This window comes from Ahaetulla prasina, chromosome 5 (assembly GCF_028640845.1).
Source record: "Ahaetulla prasina isolate Xishuangbanna chromosome 5, ASM2864084v1, whole genome shotgun sequence".
Lineage (NCBI taxonomy): Eukaryota > Metazoa > Chordata > Lepidosauria > Squamata > Colubridae > Ahaetulla > Ahaetulla prasina.
Window position 1 is genome coordinate 79,597,127 of NC_080543.1, and position 15,818 is coordinate 79,612,944.

Here is a 15,818-nt window from a genome sequence, read left to right on the forward strand (position 1 = left end):
AGGTGCTTTGGAGAACAGCCGACTCCCTCTTCTTTGTGGCAACCCCTGAGATATTGGAACACTGCTATCATGTCTCCCTAGTCCTTCTTTTTATTAAACTAGACATACCCAGTTCCTGCAACTGTTCTTCATATGTTTTAGCCTCCAGTCCCCTAATCATCTTTGTTGCTCTTCTCTGCACTCTTTCTAGAGTCTCAACATCTTTTTTACATCATGGCGACCAAAACTGGATGCAATATTCCAAGTGTGGCCTTACCAAGGCATTATAAAGTGGCACTAACACTTCACGTGATCTTGATTCTATCCCTCTGTTTATGCAGCCCCGAACTGTGTTGGCTTTTTTAGCAGCTGCTGCATACTGCTGGCTCATATCTAAATGGTTATCCACTAGGACTCCAAGATCCCTCTCACAGGTACTACTATTGAGCAAGGTACCACATATACGGTACCTGTGCATTTTGTTTTTTGTTTTTTGCCTAAATGTAGAACCTTACTTTTTTCACTGTTGAATTTCATTTTGTTAGATAGCGCCCATTGTTCAAGTCTGTCAAGATCATTCTGTAACTTGAGCCTATCTTCTGGAGTGTTGGCTATTCCTGCCAGCTTGGTGTCATCTGCAAATTTGATGAGTTCCCCATCTATCCCCTCGTCTAAGTCATTGATGAAGATGTTGAAGAGTACTGGGCGTAAAACAGAGCCTTGGGGTACTCCACTGCATATTTCCCTCCATGTAGATGTAGTTCCGTTGAGGACTACACATTGAGTGCGGTTGGTCAGTCAGTTACGAATCCATCTGGTGGTGGTGCTGTCTAACCCACATTTTTCTACTTTATCTAGTAGTAGGTTATGGTCTACTTTATCAAATGCTTTGCTGAAGTCCAAGTAAATTATATCGACAGCATTCCTCTGGTCTACTAATTTTGTCATTTTGTCAAAGAATACAATAAGATTAGTCTGGCATGATCTGTTTTTGACAAACCCATGTTGGCTTTTGGTTATTACTTTGTTTGCTTCTAGGTGTTCGGTGATTCGTTGCTTAATTATCTTTTCCAGAATCTTCCCCGGTATTGAGGTCAGGCTGATAGGTCTGTAGTTTCCTGGATCTGTTTTTTTTCCTTTTTTGAAGATGGGAACTACATCAGCTCTTTTCCAGTCCTCTGGCAGCTCCCCTGTGCTCCAGGATCTTTGAAAGATATAGTTCAATGGTTCTGAGATCACGTCTCAGAACCACTGAACTATATTCTTTTTTTTTTATTTATTTACATTTATATCCCGCCCTTCTCCGAAGATTCAGGGCAGCTTACAGTGTATAAGGCAATAATCTCATTCTATTTGTATATTTACAAAGTCAACTTATTGCCCCCCCAAACAATCTGGGTCCTCATTTTACCTACCTTATAAAGGATGGAAGGCTGAGTCAACCTTGGGCCGGGCTTGAACCTGCAGTAATTGCAGGCCGCTGTGTTTTAATAACAGGCTTCTTACAGCCTGAGCTACCACGGCCCTTCCACTGAACATATTCTTCTTTTACCAGTTGTCACAGCTTCAGTCTTGCCAAAAATGGCCATCATCTCAGCTGCCAATCAGGAGGGTTTTCTATGGATCAAATGAGGAAATTGCTGTTTTCTCGCGATCTACAAAGCATCTCTCCTTACTTTACCACCCCTCCAGGGTGGCTTTATGTTGTGGTCCGCCAGCAGCCTGTGGACCTGGCAGCAGAATCAGACAGTGAGGAGGCTGGGGAGGACAATGGGCCAGTCCTTGAGTCAGGGGAAGGCACAGACAAGGGCTCTGTGTCGGAGGCAGAGATGGGCCAGGGCCATTTGGGAATGATGCATGGACTCTGGAGCCTCCAGAGGCGAACAGCAGAGAGGCAAGGGAACAGGAGGAGCCTATTCCTAGTGCACGCATGCGAAGAGCTGCCAGAAGGCAAGAGCAGTTGAAGCAAAAAGGACGATTCAGGAATAAGACCAGAAGATGATTGGCCACTCCCATAAGGCTTAAAAGAGCAGCAATGAGCCGTTGGGTTCTTTGTGAAAAGCAACGTTGATTCCATTGCTTCTTGTCAGCATCTCTTGAACTTTGTGGGGGTTTTGCCAATAAAAGCCTTTGGCAGGTTGCCAAAGACAACAAAGGTTGGTAATAAGGCCGAAGAACTGTTTATAAAGAATTTGTTTTGGACTAACCTGAAAATGAATTAATTCTCAGCTGTTTTAATAAAATAAGTTTGTTCAGGACTAATTGTATTTGGTAATCACTACTTGGGCCTTGGTCACAACATTTTGGCCCTGTAGGGTCTCCTGGCAGGCAGGTATCAACTAGGTTTTGTGAAGCCTCCACAGAGCTCCATTGGCCCATAACTATCCCGTTGCGATGCCAACTGGTCAAAATCCTACTTTCTGCATTTTTTGTTCATCTTTCATTGTAATTTGCTGAGGGTTTTCTAGTCTCACATCAGTATCCTGCATCAATTCCATCATCTCCCTATGATTCCTTGTCATAGTTTCCTGAATACATTGAAGCATCAATAGTGTTTCTTTTTGAATTTGTTTTTCCCTGTTGAAACATTTTGCATTAATTTAATAGGCTGAAGGTTACTCAATAATCCATCAAGATCCCAATGTCCCAAGTGCCCAGAAACAAACAAAAAAGCCAATATTAGTAAAATTTGCTCAGTCCCGGAACTGTTCCTCAAAATCCACAAAATTTATAGTCCTCAGAATTTTCCAATTTGCAGTGGAAGTTATCCAAATTTATAAGTCTTGTTTAATTTTTCTTCTTTCTTCTTTTGCCTCATAGAATGTTCTTTCAGATAGTATTAATAATCCAGAGTAGCCCACCACATTTCTCAAATCTCATTAATCCACCAAGTCAAGGATAATTCTTGTTAATTATAGTCCACACTGCCTTAAAAATCTTTAAAAGTCTCATCAATTACTTCCAAGCAGCCAGAAACCAAATAGATATGAAACCAAAATAAAAACGCCTTCCAGGTGTTTTTTGCCTTTCATTATTTTCTTTCTCCTCCTCCTTGTTTCCCTTCTGTTATCAATCCTCATCTTCTCTGAAGGCCCTTTCCCACCATGTAATAGTATAGTATCTTTTTTCACCAGTAGGTGACACCCTCACTCTAAGTTCCAGCATTAAATGAAGCATATAACAGCATATTGTCAAAAGATAGATAGATAGATAGATAGATAGATAGATAGATAGAGAGAGAGAGAGAGAGAGAGAGAGAGAGAGAAACCCATTTTTCTTTATACGATTTCTTCCATTAATCAGACAGTATTATTTGCAAATTAAGTCACTTTTCACAATATTACAAGTTCCAATCTGGTCTTTCAGTATTTTAAAACTTCATAGTCTTCTATTAAGATGTGTTTTCTCTTTGGGGTCTGTAATTTATCTCTTGTGTTAACTTGCCTCTTTCTCAGCATTTTGGAGAGTCTTTTTTTAAAAAAAAAATATTTTATTTGGGTTTAACTCTCTAACATAGAACTTGAAAATCATCTCACCCAGTTCCAATCCTCTGTTCACAATCCGCTCCCGTTCATAATCTTCTTCTTTTTAACAAAAGTGTTTTATTTTTTTTAAACAAACAAACAATACATCCTTAATCATTCAGTGTTTCATCTGAGTGCATATTTTATATCTTCTACTCCCTCCTCCATCATTTTCATATTATATTTCTATCATACCTTTATATTTTCCTTTAGATTGTTACATCATTCTTCCCAAATTTCTTATATTTATATTAATTCATCAATTATATAAATTTATTTATTTTTATATATATATATATATATATATATATATATATATATATATATATATATATATATATATATATATATATATATATATATATATATATATATATATATATATATATATATATATTCTCTGTTGTCCATGGGGTCGTGATGGGTCGGACACAACTTCGCAACTAACAACAACATATCTTCTCTAACCATTGATATAATTGCCCCCATATTTAAAATACTCCGATTCTTCCTTTTCTTTAATTACCAATGTTAATAGAACAGAGTAGAGTAGAGTAGAGTAGAGTAGAGTAGAGTAGAATAGAATAGAATAGAATAGAATAGAATAGAATAGAATAGAATAGAACAGAACAGAACAGAATAGAATCTTTTATTGGCCAAGTGTAATTGGACACACAAGGAATTTGTCTTGGTGCATATGCTCTCAGTGTACATAAAAGAAAAGATACCTTCATCAAGAATTCTAAGGTACAACACTTAATGTACCTTAAAGTCATAAGGTACAAATAAGCAATCAGGAAACAATCAATATCCATCGTAAGGATACAAGCAACAAAGTTACAGTCATACAGTCATAAGTGGAAGGAAATGGGTGATGGGAACAATGAGAAGATTAATAGTAGTGCAGATTTAGTAAATAGTTTGACAGTGTTGAGGGAATTATTTGTTTAGCAGAGTGATGGTGTTCAGGAAGAAACTGTTCTTGTGTCTAGTTCTGGTGTGTAGTGCTCTGTAGCATCATTTTGAGGATAGGAGTTGAAACAGTTTATGTCCAGGATGTGAGGGGTCTGTAAATATTTTCACAGCACTCTTTTTGATTTGTGCAGTATACAGGTCCTCAATGAAAAGGAGATTGGTAGCAATTGTTTTTTCTACAGTTCTAATTATCCTCTGAAGTCTGTGTCTGACTTGTTGGGTTGCAGAACCAAACCAGGTACAGATGACAGACTTAATAATTCCTCTGTAGAACTGAATCAGCAGCTCCCTGGGCAGTTTGAGCTTTCTGAGTTGGTGCAGAAAGAACATTCTTTGTTGTGCTTTTTTGATGATGTTTTTGATATTAGCTGTCCATTTTAGATCTTGCGATATGGTAGAACCTAGAAATTAGAAGGTTTCTACTGTTGATACTGTGTTGTCTGGTATTGTGAGAGGTGGAAGTATGGAAGGGTTTCTCCTAAAGTCTACCACCATTTCTACGGTTTTGAGTGTGTTCAGTTCCAGATTGTTCCGGTCGCACCTCAAGGCTACTTGTTCAACTTCCCATCTCTATTCATCATTTTCTTGAATGAGACTGATCACCGTTGTGTCATCTGCGAACTTCAGTAGCTTAACAGATGGATCATTAGAAAGGCAGTCATTGGTATACAGAGAGAAGAGAAGTGGGGACAGCACACAGCCTTGGGGGGCCCCTGTGCTAATTGTACAGGTATCTGATGTGATTCTGCTTAGCTTCACCTGCTGCTTCCTGTTTGTTAGGAAGCTTGTGATCCACATACAAGTCTGTTCAGGTACCTGTAGCTGGTTTAGTTTAGTTAGAAGAGTGTCTGGAATGATGGTATTGAATGCTGAACTAAGGTATACAAAGATGGCCCTTGCATAGGTCTTTGGAGATTCAAGAAGTTGTAGGATGTAGTGCAGAGCCATATTAACAGCATCATCTGTTGATCAAATGTTAGAGCAAATGGTCTGTAGTCATTCAATTCTTTGATGGTGGGCTTCTTTGGCACTGGGATGATAGTAGAGCATTTGAAGCAAGAAGGAACATAGCACATCTTTAGTGATTTATTGAAGACACGGGTGAAGATGGGGGCCAATTGGTCAGCACAGACTTTTAAGCAAGAAGGAGTTATCTTGTCTGGGCCTGGAGCTTTTCCTGGTTTTTGTCTGTGAAATAGGTCTTGCACTTCCTTTTCTGTGATCACTAGGGGTTGTTAACCCAATGAAATGGGGTCAGTTGTAGGAGGCTTGGCTATTGTTAATCTATTCATTTCTGCACATTCCAATATTTTCTTAATTACTTCTCCCTCTAAAGGGATTTTCTGCTTTCCAATTTTGCACAAATGCAATTCTCACTGCAGTTACAATATGTATAATCAAATAAGTATTCTCTTTACTATATTTCTCTGGTAAGATACCCAATAGGAACAGTTCAGGGTTTAAATCAATACCTTGTTGTATCATTTCTTCTAGCCATGTTCTAATTTTAATCCAGTAGTTCCTCACTTCTGGACACATCCACCACATATGATAATATGATCCTGGTATCTGATGGCATTTCCAGCATTTAGCTGATTTATCTTTAAACATTTTTGCCAATTTTTCAGGTGCCATGTACCATCTATAGAACATTTTTATTGCTTTCCTTTATATGTTGTGGACATGCTGAATTTATAATTTCTTTCCCATATTTGCTGCCATTTATCTAACTCAGTTGTATATCCAAAATTCTTAGCCCATGCTATTATTCTTTCTTTTACCTGTTCTTCTTCTAGCTTAATACTCAATAAGTAATTATATAGTTTTAAATCATTTTTTCATCTGTTCCTATGAATATCTCATCCAGCTCTGTCATTTCTAAGTAAAAACCATATAGTTTAGCATCTTTTTCATATCTTGTTTGTATCTGTAATTGCGTATGCCAATCCATTTCAGTCCCTTGTTCTTCTATTTCTTGTCTCTTTTTCAATTCCCCCTTATCTGTTAGTATATTTTTATATCTAAGCATAGTCCCCATATTAATATTTGGATGTATTAACGCTTCCATTGTAGATAACCGTATTGGTATTTTTAAGTAATATTTATCTCTAACATTCTCCCATGCTAATAATAATGCATTTCTTATATAGTGTCTTTGAAAATATCTGTGCATTTTATTTTTGCCATATCATAAAAAAGCATGCCATCCCAATTGTAAATCATGTTCTTCCATAGTTAATAGTCTTGTATTTTTTAATTCAATCCATTCTTTCATCCATGTCAATGCCACTGTCTGATAGTATAGTTCCCAATTAGGTAGTCCAAAGCAGGGGTGAAATGCTCCCGGTTCAGACTGGATCGAATGATCCAGCAGTGATGGTGGTGGGTGGTTTGGAGAACCAGGTAGCAAAAATCCCTGCCCCCCTGCCCATGTCCACCCAATGTCCAGTCGCCTGCTTCCCCACTTGCTGCTTCTTTTAAAAAAGGCTTTTAAAAGGTTAAAAAAAGGCTCTGACGATCATAGCTGAGCCGCGCGATCATCAGAGCCTTTTTTTTTACTTTTAAAAGAATTTTTACAATCTAATAGGTTGTAAAAAAATGCTTTTAAAAGGTTAAAAAAAGGCTCTGATGATCCCAGCTAAGCTTCCTGGTCATCAGAGCCTTTTGTTTTACGTTTAAAAGCATTTTTTTACAATCTATGCAGCTGAATAGGTTGTAAAAAATGCTTTTAAAAGTAAAGAAAAAGATTGCGCACCACAGATGACCATCCCCCCTATGCACACTGTTCTACTTACCCCATGCCTCCTTTTGGCATACACTGCGCATGCGCACACCTTTTATTTGGTGCATGGTGCACACTGCGCATTTCACCACTGGTCCAAAGCCTCCTCGAAGTCTCACATCTTGTAACATCCTCATGTTAATTCTCGCTTTTTTCTCTTGCCATATGAATTTCATTACTATTTTATTTAATTGTTCAAAACATTTCTTTTCCACTTTTATCAGTATTGTTTGAAATAAAAATAAGAGTCTTGGTAATATATTCATCTTATCGCAATCCTTCCCATTAGTGATAACTGTAGATTTTCCCATTTCTCCAAGTCTTTCTCAATTTAATTTTTCAGTTTATAATAATTATCCTTTAATCTTTAATCGTTACACATCTTGAAGTTAATTGGATTCCCAAGTATTTTACTTTCTTCACAATCTGAATGTCTAGTTTCTTCATTAAGTCTCTCTTCTGTTTTTCCATATTTTTCACCAATATTTTTGTCTTTTCTTTATTTATTTTCAGTCCTGCTACATCTCCATATTTTTCTATTTGATCTATTAATTTGGACACTGTTATTTGAGGTTCCTCCAAGATAAATACTAAATCATCTGCGAAGACTTGTAGTTTATATTCTTCTTTTTTGATTTTCAATCCCTTTATTTCTTTATTTTGTCTTATATTTCTATTTAATACTTCTAATGTCAAAACAAATAATAATGGGGATAAAGGGCATCCTTGTCTTGTTCCTTTCATTATATTAAACTTTTCTGTCATAGCTCCGTTCATCATTACCTTTGCTGACTGTTTGTTATAAATTGTTTTTATCATATTTATAAATCTCCCCCCAAGTCCATAATTTGTAACTGTTTTATCATAAATTGCCAATTCACATTGTCAAATGCTTTTTGCGCATCCAAGAATATCATTGTCATTTGCTTATCTGAACGCACTGCGTAATATTCCAGAGTATTCAAAATTGTTCTCATATTATCTCTAATCTGTCTTTTAAGTAAAAAACCAATTTGATAAATTCATTTAACAACTTTTTTAATCTATTTGCCATTATCGATGCAAATATTTTATAATCAGGGTTCCACAGTGAAATCGGTTGTAATTTTTAATTTGTTGTAAATCTGTATCTTCTTTAGGTATAAGAATAATATATCCCTATATACCATGAATTTGGTATCTTTGCATTTACTAAGAGTTCATTAAATACTTCCAGCATTACATTGCTTAATACAGTGGTTCTCAACCTTTATAGTGCTGCGACCCCTTTAATACAATTCCCCACGATGAGGTGACCCCTTTAATACAATTCCCCATGATGTGGCGACCCCAACCATAAAATTATTTTCATTTTGAATTTATCATGCCTGAAGCCGTATTGGCTAGCGATCTGAACTGTACAATTGCCTTGAGGAAGGAGACGTTAAAGCGGAGACTCCTCCCCTATTAAGTTTATCGCGCTTGAAGCCAGATTAGGCTAGCGATTGGGAGTGATTGCAGCTGGCTTGAGAGGGAGACATCAGAGCAAAGATTTCTCTCTTTTTTAATTCATCGTGCCTGAAGCCGAATTCGGCTAGCGATTTGAAGAGCCTGCAGCTGGCTTGTGGAGTCAACCATTGGAGCGCGATTCTTCGACTCGCAAGTATCCTTCCCATATTTCCAATGGTCTTAGGCGACCCCTGGCAAATCGTCATTCGACCCCCAATGGGGTCCCGACCCACAGGTTGAGAACCGCTGGCTTAATACATCTTGCAGTTTCTTATATAGTTCCATCCGGGCCCAGTGTTTTCTCATTCTTTTGGTTTTTTAATTGCTTAATTCCATCATTGTTATTCTTTCTTCTAGTGCTTTTTTATGATTTTCAGGTATTTTAGGTAAGTTGGATTTTCTTAAATATTGTTCTATCTTTTCTCCAGCTATTATTTCTTGTTTATATAGTTTCTCGTAATACTTTTGAACTATTTTTTTCTTTTCTTCATTCCTTTTTCATCTGTTAATTGGTTGATTAGTTTTTTTTTCTTCTCTTTTTTCATTTTATATCCAACCATCTGCCTGGCTTATTTGCATTTTCAAAAAGAATTTGTTTAGAATCTCTTAATTTATTTGCCAAATTTTCTTGTTCACTTAAATTCATTTCATGTTTTTTCAAGTCCATTTGTTTTTTAATTTTCTTATTTTGTGTATCTTTTTGCAATTCCTTCTCCAGCTTTTTATATTCCTCTTCTAACTTTTTCTGTTTTTGTCTTTTTTTTTTATTCTTTTTTCCCAAGTATGTCATTGCCAGCCCTCTAATGTATGCTTTCACTATATTTGCTTTCTTTGTGAATCTTGCATGAACTTCTCTTGGTAGTTTATTTCTCATTGCATATCTTGTCTGTACCCTAAATATTTCATCAATCCCATTTAATATCTTCACTTTAGGTTCTTCCATCATTTCTGCCAGCATTTCTGCTATAAAGTCTGCCAAGTTTCCCCCCTTCTCTTCCTCTACATTTTGAAATCTTAGATAATAATCAGGTCCATACATTTTTAATGAATAATTGTTCTTTTGTGATTTTTGTCCATTGATGTCATTCTTTCCTCAAGTTTTCCCACTTTTTTCTCTGTCTGATCTGCTTTTTCCTCTATTTTTTGAATTCTTTCTTCAGTTTTCCCCATCATCTTCTTGACCTCTTTTAAGTCTTCTTTCAGATCTTCATGAAAAATCTGTATCATATTTTTAAGCTCCATAATTTCTGATGTTTTCTGTGGCTCTGCAGAAGAAGGAGTTGCCATTGAATGCAGATGTGCAGTAAATTTCTTCATTTCTTGAATTTGAGAGCCACTCAAATTGTAATCCACAAATGGTTCAATTTCTAATCCAAATATCTAATCCCCCCCCCTTAGGTGGATTAGAAAAAAATATAGGTAAAAATAAGACCACCACAACCACCTCAAAAAGAAGAGGAAAAAATAAAAATAAAGAGCATTTATTTAAAAAGGAAAAGAAAAAAGAAAAAAAGAAAAAGAAAATCAATTATCCTCCTTCAAGTTCTTCTTGCCTTAATCCCAATTCTCTGTAGTGAAACCCAGTCAAAATGACTCTTTCTGAAGTTGCCCTCCCAAAAAAAACCAACAGAGAGGGGGGGGGAAAGCAAACAAAAAAGAAAGAAACAAAAAATCTCAGCTCCAAAAGTCTTCTATTCCCACCAATATATGGTAAACAATAAAGTCAAATCACAAGTTCCAAAAAGTACTTCAAAGATAGCGTATCCACAAGAAAGTTGAAAAGTAAAAAAAAACCCCAATATAAAATAGAAATCCAAAAAGTAAAATAAAATCAGCCAGCCAGTTCATTCTTTAAATCTTTCAAAAGGTTCACTATTTATCTTGCATTAAAAAAACCACTCCCAAAGTCTCTCTTTTTCTTTAACATCTGTTTTTTTATCAGTCAAGATAAGATAAGGTCAGCCTTATTTTTTTCTTCAATTTAAAGTATTTGCTCTTATGCCACCAGATGGCACTGCAGCTTTAGTTTCAGTTAGCAAAAATAGAAAAAATTAAAATTAAAGGTTTCAAAATACGCCGTTCAGTTATAATTCACTTAAATTCATTTGTCCATACAAAAAAAATACTCAATCAGGTTCTCTATCTTCTCTTATTTTCAAATCAAATCCTTTCTTTCAGTTCATTCTGTAATTTGTTCTTTTCTTTAGATTTACTTGCTTTCCTCACCGCTCTAATACTGGAAGAGGAGAGCTGTCATAGACCCGCTTTCCCTCCCCTCTTTGCTCCCAATCAGCAACAAGAAAATTTTTACAGAATGTTGTATGACAAATTGATTCTATGGGAATATAAATTGTGTATTATATTAGGAGATTGGAATGGAGTAATAGATACACGAAAGGACAAGAAAATTTCTTCTAAGAAGATACCTGCACATGCAAAGCTGCCTAAATCTTTTTTTGAGATGATAGAAGATTTTGAGTTGAGAGATGTATGGAGACTGCGGAACTTGGAGGAAAGAGATTATACTTTTTTCTCTGATAGGCATCAATCCTTTTCACGTATTGATTTTATTTTAACTTCTAATTATTTGCTTTCTAGGGTGAAGAAAATTAAGATATTTCCAAGATGTTTCTCTGATCATAGTCCTGTCTGGATGGAATTGCAATATGGAAAAAAAGGCAGAAGAACATGGAGATTAAATGAAAATTTGTTTAGATAACAGGAAAATGTAAATCAATGTAAAAAGCAGATGAAAGATGTTGCTGTTGGTCTGCAACACGTATTTGTTGTCCTAGGTTCCCTGTTGATGTTGTCCTGGGTTCCCTGACCGGGAACGAGTCTCAGCCCTCGCTGAGACAATTTAGGAGGTCCTCGCAAGGACGAAAGAAGCCAAATAAAAGACACCACACCAGAAGTTTTTCAAGATGAGAGAGCACGAAGAAAGGGGTTGTTAAAAAAGGGGTCGTTAAAAAGGGGGTCCCCTTTAGATCGCAACAGTCTCTTTTATTATCCAGTTTTAGCAGGGAGGGGTAACTACAGCAAGGAGGGAATTAGCATATAGAAAGTTACCAATACCAATCAGCGAGCGTTTAGAGTATACGTATTAGCAAAATACCACGTGGTTTTCAGGAAATCATACATTTTACCTGAATATAAACCTAACTCAGGAAAAGCAAAACTAACTCAGGGAAAGTTCAGCGGAATAGGGACCTGACTCAGGGAAAGCAAAACTAGAAACTTAAGGAGCAATGCTATGGGTACTATAAATCATGTCTGTCATGTAGCACCGAAAAAGGTCAAGTCAAGTTCTCCCGGCTGTGAGGCCTAAGAAAACCTGAACCAATGATATATCCATAGAAAGAATTTTTTGTTTATAATTTGAATAAGGAAACATCGATAGAAATGGTTTGGGATGCCAGTAAGGCCTTTATGAGAGGTGTGTTAATATATATTAACAACAGACAGAGAAGTAAGCAACAAAGACAGCGTAGGTACTTGGAAGAGGAGATTTATAAGAAACGACAATTACTAATACATAACCCGCAGGACCAAAAGATTAAGGATGCAATAAAGATATTACAGAGTCAATTTAATATGATAATGGCTGACCAAGTGGCAACAAATATACAATATGCCAAACATAATATTTTTTGTAATGCAAATAGACCTGGTAGGTGGTTAGCATACACTTTAAGGAAAAAACAGAAACAACGTATTATAGAAAAATAACATCTGTTTTTTATCAGTCAAGATAAACACTGTCAAGTTCAGCCTTAATTTTTTCTTCAATTTAAAGTATTTGCTCTTATGTCACCAGATGGCCCTGCAATTTTAGTTTCAGTTAGCAAAAATAGAAAAAATTAAAGGTTTCAAAATACTCCGTTCAGTTATAATTCATTTAAATTCATTTCTCCATACAAAAAAAAAAAAAATACTCAATCAGGTTCTCTATCTTCTCTTATTTTCAAATCAAATCCTTTCCTTCAATTCATTCTGTAATTTGTTCTTTTCTTTAGATTTACTTGCTTTCCTCACCGCTCTAATACTGGAAGAGGAGAGCTGTCATAGACCCGCTCTCCCTCCCCTCTTTGCTCCGTTTCACTTTTTCACTTTCTATTTATTCCAAGTGAGTATGAAAAGAAACTTTAGTATAAAGAGCCAATTTCTCACCCAGATGATGCACTTTGTCTTTAGATTCCTCGCTCCAGTTGCGGCTGCCTCAGCTTCTTAGCAGCACAGTATGGCCACTTTTTCAGTCACTCAGTGTGAGAAGCTGTATCTGACTAACCATGTACTTTGTGGAATCCCTGTGTTAGTCTGCCTGTGCCTCTCTTGTATGACGACCCTATGAGTCGGTTTAGGTCAATGAAGACTCCCAAACAGCTGAGATATCAATGATTCCCCCAGGAGTGGAGGAACTCATTGTCTCACCACGACACTGGCCACACTCCCTCCTAGCTCAAAATCTTGTCCTGGTTGTCACAGCTTTGGTCTGGCCATAATGGCCGTTGTCTCTGCTATCAGTCAGGAGGGTTTCTTTGGATCAAGCAAGGAAATTGCCATTTCCTCACAATCGACAAAGGGTCCCTTCTATCTTCATCACACCTCCAAGGTGGCTTTGCCCCCTTAGGGTCTCCTAGCAAGCAGGTATTCACTGAGTTTCATGGAGCCCCCCTAGCCCATATCCGTCCTACTGCAACGCCAAACAGTCAATCCTGTATAGCATAACATCTTCATCTGCCCTTTACATAGTGTCATAGAACTTATTTCATTTCCTATGGGTCAGGTTTTTGTCCATCACTACAGAAATGTAGGAGCATCAAAGTTATATAGCTTTCATTGCCAGACTAAATAAATTTACAAAATCACTCAATTGACCTCAGTTTCTGCATACTGAATCTATAATAGTGGGGGGGGGCGATTTGTACAGTGTTACAGATGTTTGCCATTGTTTTCTTCCAGGACACACACACACACACACACACACACACACACACACACACACTTTACAATCAGGAAAACAGACTTGAATTTCCTAGGTCAACTTTCATACAAGTGCTAATTTAGCCTGATCTTGCTTATCTTCAGAGAACAGCCATAGTCAGCTAGATTTTGCTAACTGCTGAGGCCCACTGAAAAGTTTGTTAATATTATCTCATCCTAATAGCTAAAATATTTTCCTCATATCATAAGGAATGAAATAAAGTATATATTATTCCATTAAAGTATCAAAAACAAAATAAATTAATGTAATACTTCCAATTATAATTTTTATGCCATAGCATTTATACCAATACTATGAAAGTAAGAAATACGCCAAGCCTTTAAATGTTCAATATCCTAAGATTTTGTCCTGTTAGAGGTTTCTTTATACAAATGCTCCTGTATGAATATTAGCAAATATGTATTGATAGATAAATGTTTTAGTTGCATAAGGTAATGTCGTAGGAGTGGCTGAAATTCACTGGTGCTTTTCTCATGATATATTCAGCTGCTATTTCTAGGAAAGTAATATTCTGTAGCAATAGCACTTAAGCTTATATACTGCTTCAAAGTGTTTACAGCCCTCTCTCAACAGTTTACAGAGTCAGCATATTGCCCCCAATAATCTGGGTTCTCATTTTACTGACCTCAAAAGGATTGACTGAGTCAACCTTGAGCCGGTGAGATTTGAACTGCCGAACTGCTAGCAATCAGCAGTCAGCAGAAGCAGTATCACATTCTAACCACTGTGCCATCACGGCTCAATATACCCATTAAGTAGCAGCAAATAATCATGAAAAACGAAACTTTTTTTTAAGAGGGAGCATCTAGCTTTTATAAACTGGCCAGCTACAGTTTTTTTTTTAATTGTTGAAGAAATGGCTACATATAAACATCACAAAAATATTAATTTTTAAATACTTCATGCAGATGCTCAACATAATAAACCAAATTTGTTAACATGAGTTGCTGATAAATGAATGCATCTTCATGTTCAAATGAAAATAAGTCAGTTATACATACCACAGTTTGGTGATTAACTTGAATCACTTCATCGCCAGCATGGATTTTCTTACATCGATCTGCAGGTGACTGAATTTAAAATAAAAGAGATGATAAAGAATACAATTCTTACAGATTATCATCTCTCCTTTTGTAGGAAAATTGTATTTAAATTTTCAAGTAAATAGTTTTGTAAATGTGTAAATTTATTTTAAAATTTTAAAATATGTAAGCTTGGAATTATTGGGCATATGTCAATTTTTATTATTTTCCAGTTTGGATGTAATTTTTGAAAACAAATAGAAAATCAAAAATATAAAATCACAATTAAGCAATTAAGTAAATCCGTAATTGCTCATAGAAACTATTATTTCTAAATAACTCTTAAACATTCAAGTTTAACTCATTATCTTCCATTGTTCTTCCCCCCCATTCTTTTTAAATACTATCTTTCAACAGTCAGAACATTTTCTTTAGGAATTTGAGGGGGGGCAGAGGAATATTTTAATATAATTTTATTAATAGTTGCAATATAATGAATCTTTTTAATATGGTTATCCAGTTTGCTAACTTGACCACCAATTAGATATTTGCCAATGGGGCTGCTCACTTGATGTGTATTGCCTAATCCAGAGTATTTGAGAGATAGCCTTTCACATTCCATGCTGCTTTTCTAGTAATTAAATGTTTAAAGAACAAAAAGTAAAATCTGCATAGATTGCAAAATATTTCTAAAATGTTTATTTCTGTAATTGTTTTTTAATTTGAACATGAATGTTCATTATCTTTTTTCCTGTACGTGAAAATTCTAGTAAAGTACTTGTTTGTGAGATAAGTAGGAATCTGTTCATACCAGCTCATGAAAGTAACAAAATGACTCAAAAACCTCATCAATAAAAATCCAATAATTGCCAAGACAGTATTTTTAAAAAATTTAAAACACAGCAATATCTGCTTTAAAAACCAAACAACAGGAGAAAGGCAGAACAACAGACTTCAGTCAAACTGAAGCAGTATGCTACCATTACCGTAGCATCTCCAACTGAAAAAGTTATGTTTTTCAGCTCCAGGTGGATTGCTGTATT

At 36.0% G+C, this 15,818-nt stretch overlaps 1 protein-coding gene across 4 annotated transcripts in view; it reads right to left on the minus strand.

Annotated features, from left to right (window-relative positions):
* Positions 1 to 15,818, minus strand: part of CNKSR2 (connector enhancer of kinase suppressor of Ras 2) — a 574,134-nt gene that overhangs the window by 283,779 nt on the left and 274,537 nt on the right. For all 4 annotated transcript variants that reach the window (XM_058186957.1, XM_058186956.1, XM_058186955.1 and 1 more), the window contains exon 8: positions 14,755 to 14,823. In XM_058186957.1, coding sequence (XP_058042940.1) covers positions 14,755 to 14,823 — 69 coding nt within the window. The remainder of the gene's footprint in view (positions 1 to 14,754; positions 14,824 to 15,818) is intronic.